At 29.6% G+C, this 16583-nt stretch overlaps 2 protein-coding genes across 2 annotated transcripts; one reads left to right on the forward strand and one right to left on the reverse strand.

Annotated features, from left to right (window-relative positions):
- The first annotated feature begins 1064 nt into the window (after positions 1-1064).
- On the forward strand, positions 1065-2439 carry ZFPL (zinc finger protein-like). Its single transcript, NM_001402604.2, has one exon. The coding sequence runs from the start codon at positions 1497-1499 to the stop codon at positions 2277-2279; it is 783 nt and encodes a 260-aa protein (NP_001389533.2). The 5' UTR covers positions 1065-1496; the 3' UTR covers positions 2280-2439.
- A 12882-nt stretch (positions 2440-15321) lies between these two features.
- On the reverse strand, positions 15322-16370 carry LOC104880436 (uncharacterized). The gene is made up of 2 exons (XM_010657022.1): positions 15471-16370; positions 15322-15414 (listed from the first exon to the last, which is right to left on the reverse strand). The coding sequence occupies exons 1-2, from the start codon at positions 16368-16370 to the stop codon at positions 15322-15324; spliced, it is 993 nt and encodes a 330-aa protein (XP_010655324.1).
- Positions 16371-16583: the final 213 nt, after the last annotated feature.

A 16583-nucleotide genomic window follows, 5' to 3' on the forward strand; every position in this document is an offset into this window, starting at 1 on the left:
AAAAACAAATCATTTAAAACCTAAAAGAAAATTACATGCAATATTATATTAAAAAATAAATATCATCTTAATTTATTTAATAACTTAAATTAAATTATTAAGTTACTATCTTGATTTATCAAACATATTATTAAAAAAAATTAAAATCAACTTAGTTAAATAATAAGTATTAAATTTTATCAATATCTAATAAAATTTAGGTTTAATAAAAATTTATTTTCATAAATAATTTTTTATTTTTAAGAAAATAATTTTAAAAATAAAGTTGACCATTATTAACATTTTTTTTAAAAGTTTGATATGGAAAGAAATTTAAAATAAAAGGTGTAAAAATATTATTTAATTGTCAAAATTTTTAAATATATTTTAAAATAAAAAATTAACATCAATTACTTACATCTTACACTTCTTTGCCAATCAAAAGCATAGAGGTTTCTCTCATTGGTAATGATTGAAAAATGGGGAAGGGGCAAAATGGGAAAAAAGGGTGGAAGTGGGGTAGATAGGGAGAAGACCTAGGAGGTTGGACGCGTTTCAAACGATGATGACACGGTCAAAAATTTAGCCACGTGGCAGTGGAATGAGAGGCCTTCTAACTCTTGGTAGAGAACCGGTTGCCTCACTCATCCATCAGTTTGGTAGAACTTTCAGATATTTTAGGAAGCCCAACCACACATTTATATTATTTTATTCTTTATTATTACTTTTTCTTTTCTCTTGTGTCCCCATGTTACCAAGTATTTCAATTTTTCAACCATACTTTTATTTCTTAAAAATAAGATTAATATTAAAAAAAATTATGGAATATAAAATAAAATTTTATATTAATTAAAATATAAACTTTAATAATAAATATTATTTTTTACTTTGATATTAAAAAAAATTTCGATTAAATAAATCTTTAAATTAGTGAAAGAGATACTAATTTTTAATTAAATTAAAATTCCAAAAATCTTAGAATTCGTTTTCCTAAAATTTTTTAAGCTCAATCAGCACATGCCAATAAATAAGAGGGGTGGGCCAAAAACAAAATAAAAATAAATAGAGGGGCGCAAACGTAATATCAAAAGAAAAGCAAAGGGTATGAAACGAAGTGAAGCGGTGCTTCGGGGCGAACGAGGTTTATATGGCTAGTGGGAGCTTAAGAGATTCGAAGAAACGAACTTCAGCAGTTTGCTTATCTATCTTTCACTGCCACCTTTCTCGGTGGTCCTCCGCCACCCATATAACAGCGGAGCATAACCAGACCATCTCTCATTCTCTCCTACAATATCTAGTACTTCCACTCCTTTGATCTTACGATTTTCTTGACTTTTCCCCTATTTTGTCTCACTTTCCTTCCTTTTCTCTTTGAATCCTTTATCTTCGCTCACTTTCCCTCCCGTTCTCTTTAAATACTTGAATCCACTGCGCTTCTGCCTTTTATTCCCCGGCTCTCTAGCCGGAACCTCGTCGGATCGGTGGTTCTGTTAGGGTGTGTTTTGGCTGTGAGAGAGATGAAGGGTAGGGTTTGTGAGTTGTGTAATGAAGAAGCTTCTCTGTACTGCGGTTCAGATTCGGCGTTTCTCTGCTGGAGCTGTGACGCAAGGGTTCACGGTGCCAATTTTCTGGTGGCTCGCCACGTCCGCCACACTCTGTGCTCAGAATGCAACGGTTTGGCAGGGGACACGTTCTTCGGCGTCGGGTTTCAGCCGCACCGGCTGATCTGTAGATCCTGCTCGTCAGAGGTGGAGTCGGAGACCTCCACCGATCACGACTCCAAGTCTTCATCGTCGCCTTGCGTTTCCACCACCGAGTCCGCTCCGAGGAAGGGCGGCGTCTCGCGGCGGAAGGCGGAGAGGACCGGCTTCACGAGCTCAGTGTCTGCGGTCTCCGGCGTGGACTCGAGGTTTCCGTCGAAACTCCGGGCACGGTCGAGCGTGGACGCGAAGGCGGAGGACATTTTAGTAAATTGGTGCAGAAAGCTGGGGCTAAATGGTAGTTGCACATCCGTGGCTTCTCACGCGCTCGGTGTGTGTTTAGTCAAATTGACCGTTCTGCCTCTACGCGTCTCGCTCGTGGCGGCGATTTCGTGCGCCGCGAAGCTAAGCGGGGACAGGTCGGCATACACGCCTCAGAATCTGAAGAGGCTTGTGGAGATCAGCGGAGTGCCGGCGAAGCTGATCTTGGCAGCCGAGTCAAAGCTCGCACGTGTGCTGAAGATGGAGAGACGGAGACCACGGCACGTGCGCGATCGAGAGGAAGGCTGGGCAGAGTGCTCTGGGGAAGAATTTAGATGATCATGTCAAGATCTACGATCGATTTTGTAATAATTTTTTTTTTTTAAAAGGCAAAAATTATTATATTAGAACATTTTCTTTTCAAATCTTCTTTTGTGTATTGTGATTTTAAATAGCCCACCCAATTTCATATGAAAATGTCCTATGTATGACCCCTCTGCCCTCTACAACGTTTTTACCCTCCGAAAAAGAATATTTTAAATCGGCGGAGTCCTAATTATTTAGTTTTTAATATAAACTTATAAACATTAAAATTTATGATTTTTTAATTATTAAACATAAAATATTTATTTCATAATTAAATTTTGAAAATATTCTTTAAATTGCATTACTAAATATTTCATCCAAATATTCTTTTTTTCAAAATATTCATGTGCAAATATTTCAAAATTTCCCAATAATAAAACTATATATATATTAAGCGTTTGATAATTATTTTCAAAAAATAAATTTTATTTTTTATAAAATATAAATCAAAAATTAAAATATTTTTATCTATTTAATATTTTTAAAATAATTTTTATATATAATATTTTATTTTTAATAACATATTTATATAATTATTTCTTAAAACAACATTAAAAATAAATAAAAAATAACTAAAATATATTTTTCTGAAAACACTTTGTTATATTTGTTGTTTTGTATCAAAAATAAAAAATGGTTTTTAATTGTTAAATATATTTTTCGATAGTATCTTTTATGTTTTTTATTTTAAAAAATAAAATTTAAAAATAGTTCTCGTAAATCACTTTTTGTCGTGAGCTTTTTGTGGGGTTTTCTTTTAAAAAATTCTTAAGCGTGCAGCGTTGAGGTTTTTATGAGGTGTGTTGTATTCGTTCATGCTGCAGTCGGTAGGTCAGATGATTTTGCCGGTTGTTGGGAGAGAGTGGAACACTGGAGCGCCCGAAGTGAGCGCTGCCGATTTTTATGTACCTCCATGTATTCAAATGGACATAATACCATCATATATTTATGGATTTCGTTGAAAAATATATTTTATAAAGAAAAATTAAATAAAAAATTCATTAAAAAAAAAAAAAAATCAAATCAAATCAACGTAGGCTTGGATACGTCCTTGTAAATTCATGAACTTGGGCAACTTGACAAGAGAAAGTCTAATGTTGTATGGGATCTTTGATGAAGGCTTGTGGTGGTAGTTCTTCCTTTGAAAAATTTCATCTGCATGTGGGCGTTTGAAGTCTGACTCAATGTAAGCTTTTTCCCATGAATGGCTCCTATTGATGAGAAATTTCCTTGAAAAAGGTCACAGCCATTCAATCCAATTCCACTGGAATTCTCAACATGTGGATGGCACGCATCCAAAAATGTAGACTATGAATGTGAAGAAGACCGTTTGGACGGTGAATATGTGTCTAAAATTCAAACTCTCAAATCAATTCTCCTCTAAATTCTCCAAATTTTTTTAGATTTTTCTTTGAAAATCCACATGTCCAAATTAATAATGGGGTTTTCTTTATCCATTTTCTAAAATGAAAGGGGATTTTGGGAATATTGAGTACTGAAAATGAGGTTAAAATGTAATTCAAATGGGAAAAAATTTCATTTGAATTTGGAAATTTTGGCAAAAATAATTTCAAGAATTCAAAAGACATTACAACCCTAAGAAAGGACATATTGTCTGATGGGGGTGTAACAGTACATCTGTCATGCATGGATCCAATTGTAGTACAATCAACTCAAGAAAAAGCATCCACAGGACAAGCTTGAGGACAATGACCCTCTTGCCCAAACTGAAAAGATATGAAACGAGGGTTGACACGCACCATAAAAGAAGAAAAGAGAAGAAAAGAGAGAGAGAGAGAGAGAGAGAGAGAGAGAGAGAGAGATGATGATGATAAAAGATGGTTGATATTTTGAGCTAAGAATAAATCTAAATATGAGGAGTGGATCTGCTTGAGAAACTTGAGGCTTTGGGAGGAGGAGGCAGGAGGCGGTGGGTGGAGAGAAAGTAGTTGTGGATGGAGTTTAAAGTTCCTCCTTTGGCTGAGAAAGCGAGCGAAAGAGAGAGAACGTGAGAGATATTTGGAATTTGTGGATTGATTTTGACCATAAGTTTTCCCTTTCCATAATGAAAATTGCAGAAGAACCCTCTCCATGATGAATATTGCAGGTGAAGAGTGATGATGGTGGATTATTGTAGTTATTTCTTTTGTACTATACCTAATCTTTATTCATCTGCCATCCTTTAAAACAAGTGGTTAGAACTTGCCATGGCTGTCAAGATGTAGTACCATTTTGTCCTCCAATGATGTGTTTGGTTGGTTGGAAAATCAATTCTTAACAACTCTTTCTAAAAGAAGATATGCATCCTGTCAAGCTTCTTAGATTTATTCTCGACATTATAAGTGCTGTAATATAATTATATAAGATAATACCCTTTTTTTTTTCTTTTTTTCTTTTTTCTTTTCTCATTGTCTCTTGATTTCCATGTTTTAGTTTGAAGATCTTGAGCTGTAATCTAGTCATCATGTATCATTTTTTTCAAAGATCAATCCCATGCTAAACATGAGAATGGTCATCTATGGGTCCAATCCACTTTATGTATCATACCCTACTACTATCATATGGATTTGAACTCATGTAAATCATGCATATCCTTAAAAAGGGGTATTTTCTTTCCTCAATGGGTAGCTAATATATATGGGTTTTTAATTGGGTTGGTTGGAAAGATTAGAAGACTAATCCATATCAAATTCATTTATAAATATGTTTAATTAACGTTAAACCCAACTCGAGGTCAAATTAGAAATTCGTTTATAAATATGTTTAATCGATGTTAAACCCAGCTTAAGGTTAAATTAGAAATTCATTTATAAATATGTTTAATCCAGGTTAAACCCACCTCAAGGTCAAATTAGAAATTGATTTATAAATATGTTTAATCGATGTTAAACCCAACTCGAGGTTAGATTAGAAATTTTGAACTTGGTCTAAGCCAATGGGTAAATAAGATTTTTACGGGTATAGACTTATAACGAAGTCTCTTCATAAATTAAGTACTATTTTAAAATTATAAAATATAAAACATAAAATAAGATTTTAAAAATGAAATATTTAAAACCCATAAAATATATTATTAATTATTAATTTAATATAAATGATGACTCTAAACTCAAGTTTTGAATATTTTAATAACTAAACAAAAATGATAAATTTATTAGTCTAATATAATTAAAAATAATAAAGGTTGAGTTCTTTCATTATCTTTTGTTATATTTTTTTTTTATTTAAAATAAAATAATAATAAGTAAATAATAATCAAATACAAGTTTGGGCTTGGGCATCGAATTTTTCGTTCCTTTAACCCATGAAAATAATAATATTTCCCAAATCTAATTTGTCCACGCTTTCTCCACATCATCCCAACCTTAAATTTTTTTTTTTTTTTTTTTTTATAAATATAGGATTTGGGTTCACAGTATTAGACCACATGATTTCTTATCAAACAATACTTTAATATCATATTGAATAACCCATTTTTTTAAAAATTAATTTTTTGAATTTAGGTTTACAATATATATCGTTCTACTAAAAGTTTGAGGTGACTTTTGAAAAAAAAAAAAAACAGGTAAAAATGAAGGAAAATAAAATTGGTTACTAAATGAGAGATGTGGAACTTGAACCCTTTTTTTGGGCTCTTACGCTTTGCTTGGGCATTAGAGTGTACAAGACACCAATCTATCAGGGTTTATAAATAGCAAGGCATAAAATAAATAAATAAATAATAATAATAATAATAATAATAATAATAATAATAATAAAAAAGATGAAACATAATAAAGCAATAATATTCCCAATAAAGTATGCCATGAATGTACAAAATAAAACAAGCAATGCTTAGGCAAAGGGAAAAGGAAGGAGATAAGGAAGGAGTCATTATCAACTCACATAAAGCTCGCAATCCTTTCCTATTTTGATACGTTTGGTATGAATTAGATAATTCCATATATGAAAATAAACATCACACTTAATTATTTAAGGTGTCATTCGATTACTAAGTTAGAATTTTTCAAAGGACACGTACTATTCCGTATATCACAAGGTAACTTCATGGGTTATCATTGAAGGCAAAGTATACTATATGAATAAAATTATTAAATATAAGATTTTTATCAATATTGATAAATGTTATATAGGATGAATGAAAATATGATAAATATTAGAGTCCTTTTATGATTTTTCTTTTTATATTCCTTCATATTTTAAATAAATTACTAAAGGGAAAAATGTGTTTCCATACATCATATAAAAAATTACAAAATAGGAACTCAAGTTTATAAAATACAAATTTTAAGTTGTTATTTAAAAATAATTAGTATTTCGTATACTTTTTGGTCAAATGTACTACCTTTGTCCATTCATGTACTACCTTTTAGTGGTATCAGTAAAACTTTTTGCTATCCTAGATGCTACATTTGACGGGTGAGTACATGAAGGACCTCATACGCTACCAACTCTCTTAAAAGTAATTGTTGTTAGAAAAAGCGCATACTCTAACCTTTGGCTATCCTAGATACTACATTTGACGAGTGAGTACATGAAGGACTTGAGACGCTACCAACTCTCTTAAAAGAAATTATTGTTAGAAAAAATGCATATTCTAATATTATAATGCATTCACCCAAGCGTCCACGACATTCGAACACAAGAGGAGTTGATAGATGCGGCCAACCCTCCGATTTGCCAACAATCTCTCCCCAACGACACCCCTGTGGTTCGAACCCGTGACCTCAACTCTGATACTACTTGTAAGATTTCAAGCGCTATCAACTCTCCTAAAAACAATTGCTATCATAAAAGGCGCATACTCTAACCTTATAATGCATTCACCCAAACACCCACAACATTCGAACACAAGGGAAGTTGATAGACGCGGTCAATTATTCGATCTTCCAACACATAGAAGCACACTTTTTCTAATAATTAAATGTGTATAGGTTAATTTTTTCAACACCTTCAACCCATAGCGACCTTAATATTTTCGGATTTATATTTTTCTAATCCAAACCTAACTTTAATCTATTTATATCTTGTTTATGCTAACCCAAACCATGGGTTACATCTAATAATTAAATGCATATAGGTTAATTTTTTCAATACCTTCAACCCATAGCGACCTTAATATCTTAGGATTTATATTTTTCTAATCCAAACCCAACTTTAATCTATTTACATCTTGTTCATGCTAACCCAAACCACGGGTTACACCTAATAATTAAATGCATATAGGTTAATTTTTTCAACACCTTCAACCCATAGCGACCTTAATATCTTAGGATTTATATTTTTCTAATCCAAACCCAACTTTAATCTATTCACATCTTGTTCATGCTAACCCAAACCATGGGTCACATCTACCCAAATTACAACTCTAAATATTTATTTATTTATTTATTTTTAAAGAAAACAATAAGATATATTTGAATCTTGAAAGTGTGCGGTGAAGTATGAAAAGAACAAATAGAGAAAAATAAAATAAGTTTCTTACCTATTTCTCCAAATTTATTTTTAAATAAGGTATATATATATATTTCATATTTTTTACCTTTAAAAAAAAACAACAACAACTCTTACTTAAAATGTAGAAATTTTTGTACAACAAACAACAATTTCTAAAAATTAATTAAAAAGATAAGTACTAAATTTTTCTTTTAGATTTTAAAAATAAAAAAGAAAAAGTGTATATAAGAGACATTATATTTAACTTATAAAGTGTTTTTACTAAAAAAAAATTTCTCTAAAAATGTTTTTAGGAAAATCACTTTGAAGTGTTTCACTATAAAACACAAGAAGTAATTTTCTAATACTTTGAAGTGCTTTCATTATTTTGTAAAACATTTAGGGGGTATTTTGTAAAACTTAATGACTTAAGTTTGAATTTAAGTTAAATTATATTTAAGTTGTTATCTTAAAACTTATTATTTAATTCTTACTTTAAATATTAAGGTTATTTAATAAAGTTCACTTAAAATTTATTCTAAATCATCAAATTGACATATTTATCCTTATAAATTATAATTAAGATAAAGAAAGTTAAATAACAATAAAGGTCTATAATAGTAAAAGAAATCATAAAGGTAATTAGGATAAATTGGGATAAAAAGTAAAATAAAATGCAAACTTAAAGAATAAATTAATTGTTTTTACTTATTACTTAAAATTGTTTTTACTTATTACTTAAAATTATTTTTTACTTTAACTCATACCATTAAATTATTTTACCAAATATAATTAATTTATTTAATGACTTAAATTAAATTATTAAATCATTTTAAGTCATTAAATTAGTTTAGCAAACACCCCACTTATTTTCTTTTAATAATACTTTTTAAAGTAAAAACACTTTTTAAAATCACTGTACAACAAACTTTAAGAATTCAAACAATTAATTAAAGTTGAGACAAAATGTCACGTAACTTTTATATATAAATGAGTCCGAATCTTTCTATGGTTACAAAAATCATAACATATAGGTTAACAAGAAGATGTCAAGAGCCTTGCTTGGACCAGATGGTGGGTTAGGCAGATGGAGTAGGTATGATTTTTTCAAGTTCAGACGGTCTCTTCTTGCTTAGCATGCATGATTTTTGTGTCCCTCTCAATTGTATCAATGGTCATATTTACTTGCAGTGACACTATTAATACCAGTTGACCTCGCAAGAGAAGAGACGACGGTGGTGGCTGTGGAGGCGGAGGTGACAACAGTGGTGGAGGAGGTGGGGGTTGTGGCGACGGAGGAGGTGGAGCTTCTACGTGTTGCTTTCAAGACACTTTTTCAATAAAAATTTTAGGTTTAGAAATTCTATTGTGCTTCTACACGTTTGTTTCAAGAGTTTACAACAATAATTTCAAATTTTGTTTATCTTTTCATATATTGAATCAATGATTAGGTATGTTTGTTCCGGAGAGTGACGGGTAAGAAAAATTTCTTTGAATTTTATAGAAATAGGTAAGAAAAAAAAAGATGTTTTTTTTCCCTCTTTTTGAATAAACCAATCAAAATTAAGAAAAATCCACCAAAAATTGACCTCCTATCAACAAAATGAAAAATGGGAGAACAATGTCTGAAAGTTAAATATGCCCAAAAACTGTCACAATATAATCTCTCTCTCACTCACTCACTCACTCTCTCTCTCTCTCTCTCTCTCTCTCTCTCTATGTGAAAAGCCAAAAGAACACAAAGTTCTCTTAAATTCCATCTTTTTTTTCTATGAAAAAAGGAAGGTTAAGACATTTATGCTGTAAAAACAGCGATTCTCAAAATTTTGTAGTTCCATTCATGACTTGGGATAAAGAATTAATCAGTGAAACAACTAATTTAGATTTTGGATATTCTAGAAGGTAATATGAAACCTTATTTCTATTATTACCATGGATTAAAATATCGTGTTTCGGCAACACGATATTTAGGAGAGAAATATCGGTACTCCAATATTTTGTCAATTTATCAAATTTTCCACTATTTATCACGATATTTTGTCATGGTCAATGTGGGGCAGTGCGGTCAAAGGTAAAAACTCACAGATTTTTTTTCCCACTAAGGGGGGTCAACCCTAACCAAAAGATTGAATACGCAGTTGGCCCAATCACTAGGCCAAGCTTGCTTCTCATAATCTATACAGCACTAAACATATATAACCTAAAACTCATCATATAAACATAATATTAAAATAATATTTTAATGAACAAATTAATTATAATTATTTTATAATTAAATAAAAAAATTTCATTTAATTAATTACCAAAAGTATAAAAATTATCATAATAATTTTCTTCATAGTTTTTTTAATATTATTAATATATTAATTAAATATTAAAAATTATACATATATAAAATGAATTATAATTTTAATATTAAATATATTTTTAAATTAGACAAAGTATAATCAAATATCATAATATTATTATCAAATAATATTTTATATAATTTAATAATAAATGTATATTTATGAAATTTATATTTTTTATCGACGTATACAATGTTATTATGAAATATGATAAATTATATTATACATATATCAATTTCTTGAACAAAATAACTTTAAAATATCTATTATACTTCTAATTTCATTTTTAAGATTTTTTTTTTTTTTTTTTACATTTCTATAAGTTTTGATCAATTTTAGGTCCATCGATATTTTGTATCAAAATATCTGTCGATATATCCGATATATCCGTAAAATTAAAGTTTCGATATATTTGTAATTATCGATATCTTTATCCTTGATTACTATTCATCAATTATATATATATTTATTTATCATGGTTTTATGATGGCGTCTGGCAACAGCAATGGAGGTTGTGGTGGTGGTCGAGGTTCTGATGGCTTAAGTATAAAGGTTTAAGGGAATTCCAAAATTAGCATATCATTCTTAATTATTAGGGAAAGTATTTCCAAGAAGTATATAGTTAGTAATAATAATGTTGTGTAAGTGAAAATGTCAATGTAAAGATATTAAAACAAAAGTAAAACAAATCAAATAAAAGGTACACGAAGTTTTAATATGGTTTAGCTAATCATGCATATCTTTACAAATAAAGAAGAACATTTCATTACATGATATGGAATATTACTGGGGACAAAAAATAGGTACAATTACTAGGTACTTTTGTGTCTCCATCTTGAATTATGAACCTTTTTGTTCTACTATGTGTTTCTTAATTTTTCTCACATCTACACTCTAGTGAGCCCCTTTGCTTCATAGAGTGTCTCTCACTCTTCCTCACATCTCTATCTCATCTCTCTCTTAACTTTTTCCCCTCATAACCTATAGTATTTATAGAGATATTCCCATTAGTTTTCCTTATTCTATAAGAAATCTAATTGCAATCATATAAAGTTAGAAAATATTCTATATAATATTCTTTTTACAAAAACAAACATATTCTAAATAGGAATTTGAGACATCTACCCAACAAATAATAATTTCAAATATATAGATTTAGAATAATTATGGGACACTTTAATCAAGTAGCTTAAAAATTTTGAAAAGATTAATATACCTTTCATATAACTTTATTATACATGTTAGGATTGCTCCATTTATTTCATCTAATAGACTTGGTATAATTAAAAAGAATTTAAGATTTTAGTTTAAGTTAACTTCATATATATTATTAATTTATTACCTAAAAATTAATTTAAAAAATCTTTTGGTACAAGATATTACAAATTATGAGTATATTATGAATTATAGGTTTCAATGCTTATTTATTTTTCTCCATTTATTAAATATTTAAATGGTAAATTGGAAATATCTTAATTTTGGGCATCATCTAGAGTTGTATCTGAAAAATAAGTTATATATTTATTTGAATAGTTTTGTTAAAAAATTTTATAACTTAAAAAAATTAATATAAAAATAAAAATAGTTACACTTCTCATAAACATTTTATTTTACTATATACAAAAAGTTAATGTATATATATTTAATATAAATTTTATAATACCAATATTACATTGGATTTGAATTCTTGGTAAATCCAAAAATATATCACTACTTCAAATGGGCCATGCATAATTATGCATCTTAAAAAAATGTTAGGTGAAGACAGTTGAAGTAACTCACATAAAAATTTCAAAATTTATCATAATTGCAACCAATTAATATTAGTCATAGAAGTCATGAGAAACATCTCATCATGGTCAATTTTTCCAACTTACATGGATGTTTTTCTCCTAATTGGCTTCTCTTCCCATTTTCTCATATTTGAATAGATATTAAATTGTATAAATTTGATTTGACTTAATTGCCTTTTCTGTTCTTTATCCAATACCTTGATTATTGACATGAGGGAATTACAAGGTGCACGATGATAAAAACATTAAAAAATTAATTAGTTAAAAGAAATGAAATAATCCTCATATTTGTGAATTTAACCCTCTCATGTTTTTATTTGAAGAACAACTCATTTTTGACATAAATGCCTTTAACTATCTCAAGTATTTATATATATGTTTAAATTTTTTTTTTTTTTGACAAAAAAAAGACATTTTAATCAAAATGAAGCCAAAAAAAAATAAAAAAATGAGGGTTAGATTTTCAAAATTGGGTTTTCAAAAACCCTTTAATCAAACAACTCAACATTAAATGAGGGGCTCTTTGTTTGATTTTAACTAAATTCATTAAGATATTCTACAAAAATTCTTCTTAAAAAAAATACTTTTAAGAGTAGAAAATAGTTTTTAGTTTAAAAAAAATGCCTTAAGTAAAATCTGATAAAAAAAAAAACAGTTTTTGGAAAATTTATTTTGAAAATAAGTTCTATTTTAGAATAAATTTAAGGTATTTTTAGTTTTATTTTGTAAAATGTTATAAGAAATAATTAAAAGTATAAGGAATATTTTAAAAACTTTTGCATTATACATATTTATATTTGTTGGAATCCACAAGATTAGGCTTTGATAATATTTTAACTAAAATAATATTTTATTGCATTTTATTATATCTTTTTCAACATGTCATAACAAACCTATTTATAATAAACTAAGTATACTTGCACCATAACTCCAATTGATATTGGACCAAAAGTCCTAATTAACATAAAAAAAAAACCCTAAGTAAATAACAATTCCTAACATTTCTCAAATTTCTAAAATTCTTCTAATTTGACTTTAGGTTGGATTATAATTTCAACAACCTCCCTTAAGCCGAGCTGTAAAGACAATGACACCAAGTATCATCTTCATCTTTTTGAACATGTCCGTCTTTAGAGACTTCATATAAATATTTGCAACTTCAACTTCTAATCTACAAAATTCAATTTTAATATTTTCATTTTTCACAACTTCCCTAATATAATGAAATTTGATGCTCATATGTTTACTTCTACAATGAACCATCAGATTCTTTGTCAATGCAATAGTAGACTTATTATCACAAAAAAAAAAATAATCTTTGTAGGGCCTTTATGCTCATACTTCAATTCACTAAGTATCCTACTAAAAATGTTATAGAAGTAACTATCATGTATTCAACTTTTGTAGTTAATAATGCTACAACTTGTTACTTCTTTAATGACAATGAGAATACTCCTATTCCTAGATAAAATAAAAAATAAAAAAAACATATCCACCAGTTCTCTTTCTAGTCTCTACATCACCTCCCTAGTTACTATTAGTGTAGCCCACTAAATTGAAATTGCTTGAGTAGGAATAGAAAATTCCATGATCATAAGCAATGTTTTCAGAACCGGACCGGTCATTGAACCAGAAAAGTTACCGGTCACAGTTCATCAATCGGACCGGTGGTCGAACCGCTATCGAACTAGTGACGTCATAAATTTATATTTTATTATTTTATATATTATAAAAAAATTAAAAAATTAATGAATTCTATGTAAATTTTGATAGCATCTACTTTGTTTGTTAAGTTTTGTCACAAAAAATTTTACCTGTAGAAGTCATCAATTATCATATATGATATCTATAACACAATATAAGATGTTAACATTCATAATGTCAATAAACTCAATATTTATCAAATAATCAAACCATTACTATCCTATAATAACCAAATTATCAAAGATGAGTTAACTTAACACATTGTCCATAATAGATAATACAAATGTCAACCATAGGTCCACAACACTTAAATGATTACTCAAAATAAAAATATAACATGTCAATGTTTGAATATTCATGAAGTTTTTTGCATACTAATAAATATAAAATTCATGTCTTCATTCATTTTGGAAATTGGAATATGGAGATTGAACATGAGCATCTGGAAAACCAAAGTTCTCCACATCAAGCCCTTCTATAGCCACGTCACCACCATCTTCATCATCTAAAAAAATATTGAATATATATCAACAAGAAATCATTTTTGAAGAAAAAAATATAATTATTGAACTTTTATAAGTTTAAATATTTTACTAACCAATGTGAGAACTTGAACCTTCCACTTCATTTATTGGAATTGACTCTTCTTCATATAGAAGATTTTCCAATTCTTCAACATCTAACACTGCTGGTTGATCATCATCAACTACCCAAAAATCGGTCTCATCAATGCATGCATAGTCAATGGGATCATAGATTCTTTTCTTGTTATAGAACCTAAAAAAAAAAGCATATAATTATTGATAATTGTGAATAGAAGAATTTAAATTCAAAACTACTAAGAAATCATTTATACCGATTTTTTAGGCGTAAATTGTAATGAATGTATACAGGATCATTAAGCCTTTGATGTTCCAATCTATTCCTTCTTTTGGTATGTATATGTTCAAAGACACTCCAATTCCTCTCACATCCGGAAGATGATGCGGTTTGGCTCAATATTAGAATGGCTAACTTTTGCAAATGTGGTGCACTGTATCCATGTAGCCTCCACCATTCATCTAGTTACCATTTCACATTAAAAATAAGAAAAAAAATAAAACACATTAGCAAGTTTAAAATATTAAATAGTAAGTAGGTAACTAATAAAAAAGAATAAACATATTAATAAATGAAAATAATATTTTACCAGGTTGAAGTACTTCACGTGAAGAATAAGCAAGTTCTCTTCCAAAACTTTCCAATTGATCACGAAATAACTTCATTTCATTCATTGTTTCAAGCTTGCCTTTCAGAACTTTCTGATCAATAACATCCATGACACCTCCAATAACATTTGGCTTATTACAAAAGTTTTCCTGATCATATTGGAAACATGGATTTAACCAATAAGTTGCTGAATGAATGCTTTTCTTTAGTTGTTGATCCCAACGTTGCTTTATGATCTCTATATAAGGCTTGTATAGTCTTTCGTTGTAGTTAAACAATTTCTTGATGCCCAAACGAACCCTATACATGCCTTCATACACATATCCCATTGAAGGCCTCTCATCACAATCAACAATAAGCAATAAGCGCATTAGTGGAGACATAAGATTCACAACAATCAAACAATCAATCCAAAATCTATTATCCAAGATGATGGAAACTGCAACTTTGCTTTTATAATCCTTTGAATATCTAGAGTCCACAAAAAACTTACTAGTCACCAAAGCTTGCAAGTCATGTTTATGATCATGAAGACTCTTGAGTGCAATGAATATAGTAGCAAAGCGAGTTGTACCAGGTCGCAAAATCTCTGTCCATCCTTCTCTTTTTCTCAACCAACTTAACAAAGCAACATGATTATAAAAAAAAATTGTCACCTTTGATGCACGTCTTACAAGTTCAGCAACATGGTCCATCTTACCAATATCCTTAATGATCAAATTAAGGCAATGAGCTACACAAGGTGACCAATTAATGTGTTTATGCTTCTGAGAAATCAATATCCCCGCGGCCACATAATTTGCTGCATTATCAGTGACTATATGAACTACATTGAGTGGACCAACCCATTCAATCACCTCATCAAATAACTGAAATAAATTAGTTGCATTCTTGACAATGTCCGAAGTATCAACGGATTTCACAAACGATATTCCTTCAGGACAATACACAAGGAAGTTGATGAATGTTCTTTGTCTATTATCTATCCAACCATCACCCATTATTGTACACCCAACTTTTGCCCAAATTGCACGATAAGAGTCCACAAGTAATTGAACTTCCTTCTTGGCATCCTTTAAAAGATTAACTCGTAACTGATGGTAATTTGGACCCTTATATCCAGGACCAATTGCAGATATAGCATCCAACATTGGCTTGAAGTAAAAGGAATTCACTGCATTAATAGGAATGCATGCATCATAAAAGAATCTCCTAACTACCATATCCGCTCTCCAAATAGCTTCTTTCCCAACTAGCACACTCCTCATGGAAGGTTGAGCTCCTTGAGTATTTCTTGGTGCAAAATACTTATCCACTTTTGATTTTTTCCTTTTTCCACTATTAGTTGCCATAGGACTTTGCATTTCTTGAACCTCTTCTTCACCTTCTACCATATCCCCTTCAAATTGTGACACATTAGGACTATAAGGATTTCTACATTCATATGCTTCTTGGGTTGCTTTCTTAGAATTCACAAACTCTTGTAAAGAATTTTCCATTCGAAATCTTACATCAGGAGGAATCGATTTACATGGACCAATATCTCCTTTCACTTTAGCAAGATGTTGTTTCATTCTATGAATACCCCCACCTTTTGTAATTTTTTTACAATACAAACAAATAAGAGATTTCCTTTCATTTGCATATCTTTCTTCAGAAACATACTCTCATGTAGGATCGGTCTTACTTCTAGTTGATTGAGAATTGGTAGTTGAATCTTGACTAGAGGATGGAGTCAAGTTTGATTCCATTTTTTATTTCTCTATCAAATTAGAAACAAAAATCTC

This window comes from Vitis vinifera, chromosome 9 (assembly GCF_030704535.1).
Source record: "Vitis vinifera cultivar Pinot Noir 40024 chromosome 9, ASM3070453v1".
Lineage (NCBI taxonomy): Eukaryota > Viridiplantae > Streptophyta > Magnoliopsida > Vitales > Vitaceae > Vitis > Vitis vinifera.

What these genes read in the sequence shown, in the direction of transcription:
- ZFPL (NM_001402604.2), top strand. Translation starts at nt 1,497, where the DNA reads ATGAAGGGTAGGGTTTGTGAGTTGTGTAATGAAGAAGCTTCTCTGTAC.
- LOC104880436 (XM_010657022.1), bottom strand. Translation starts at nt 16,370, where the DNA reads ATGAAACAACATCTTGCTAAAGTGAAAGGAGATATTGGTCCATGTAAA. An exon ending in TGGACCATGTTGCTGAACTT is followed by an intron (nt 15,415 to 15,470) that starts GTAAGACGTGCA and finishes TGCTTTGTTAAG; the next exon opens with TTGGTTGAGAAAAAGAGAAG.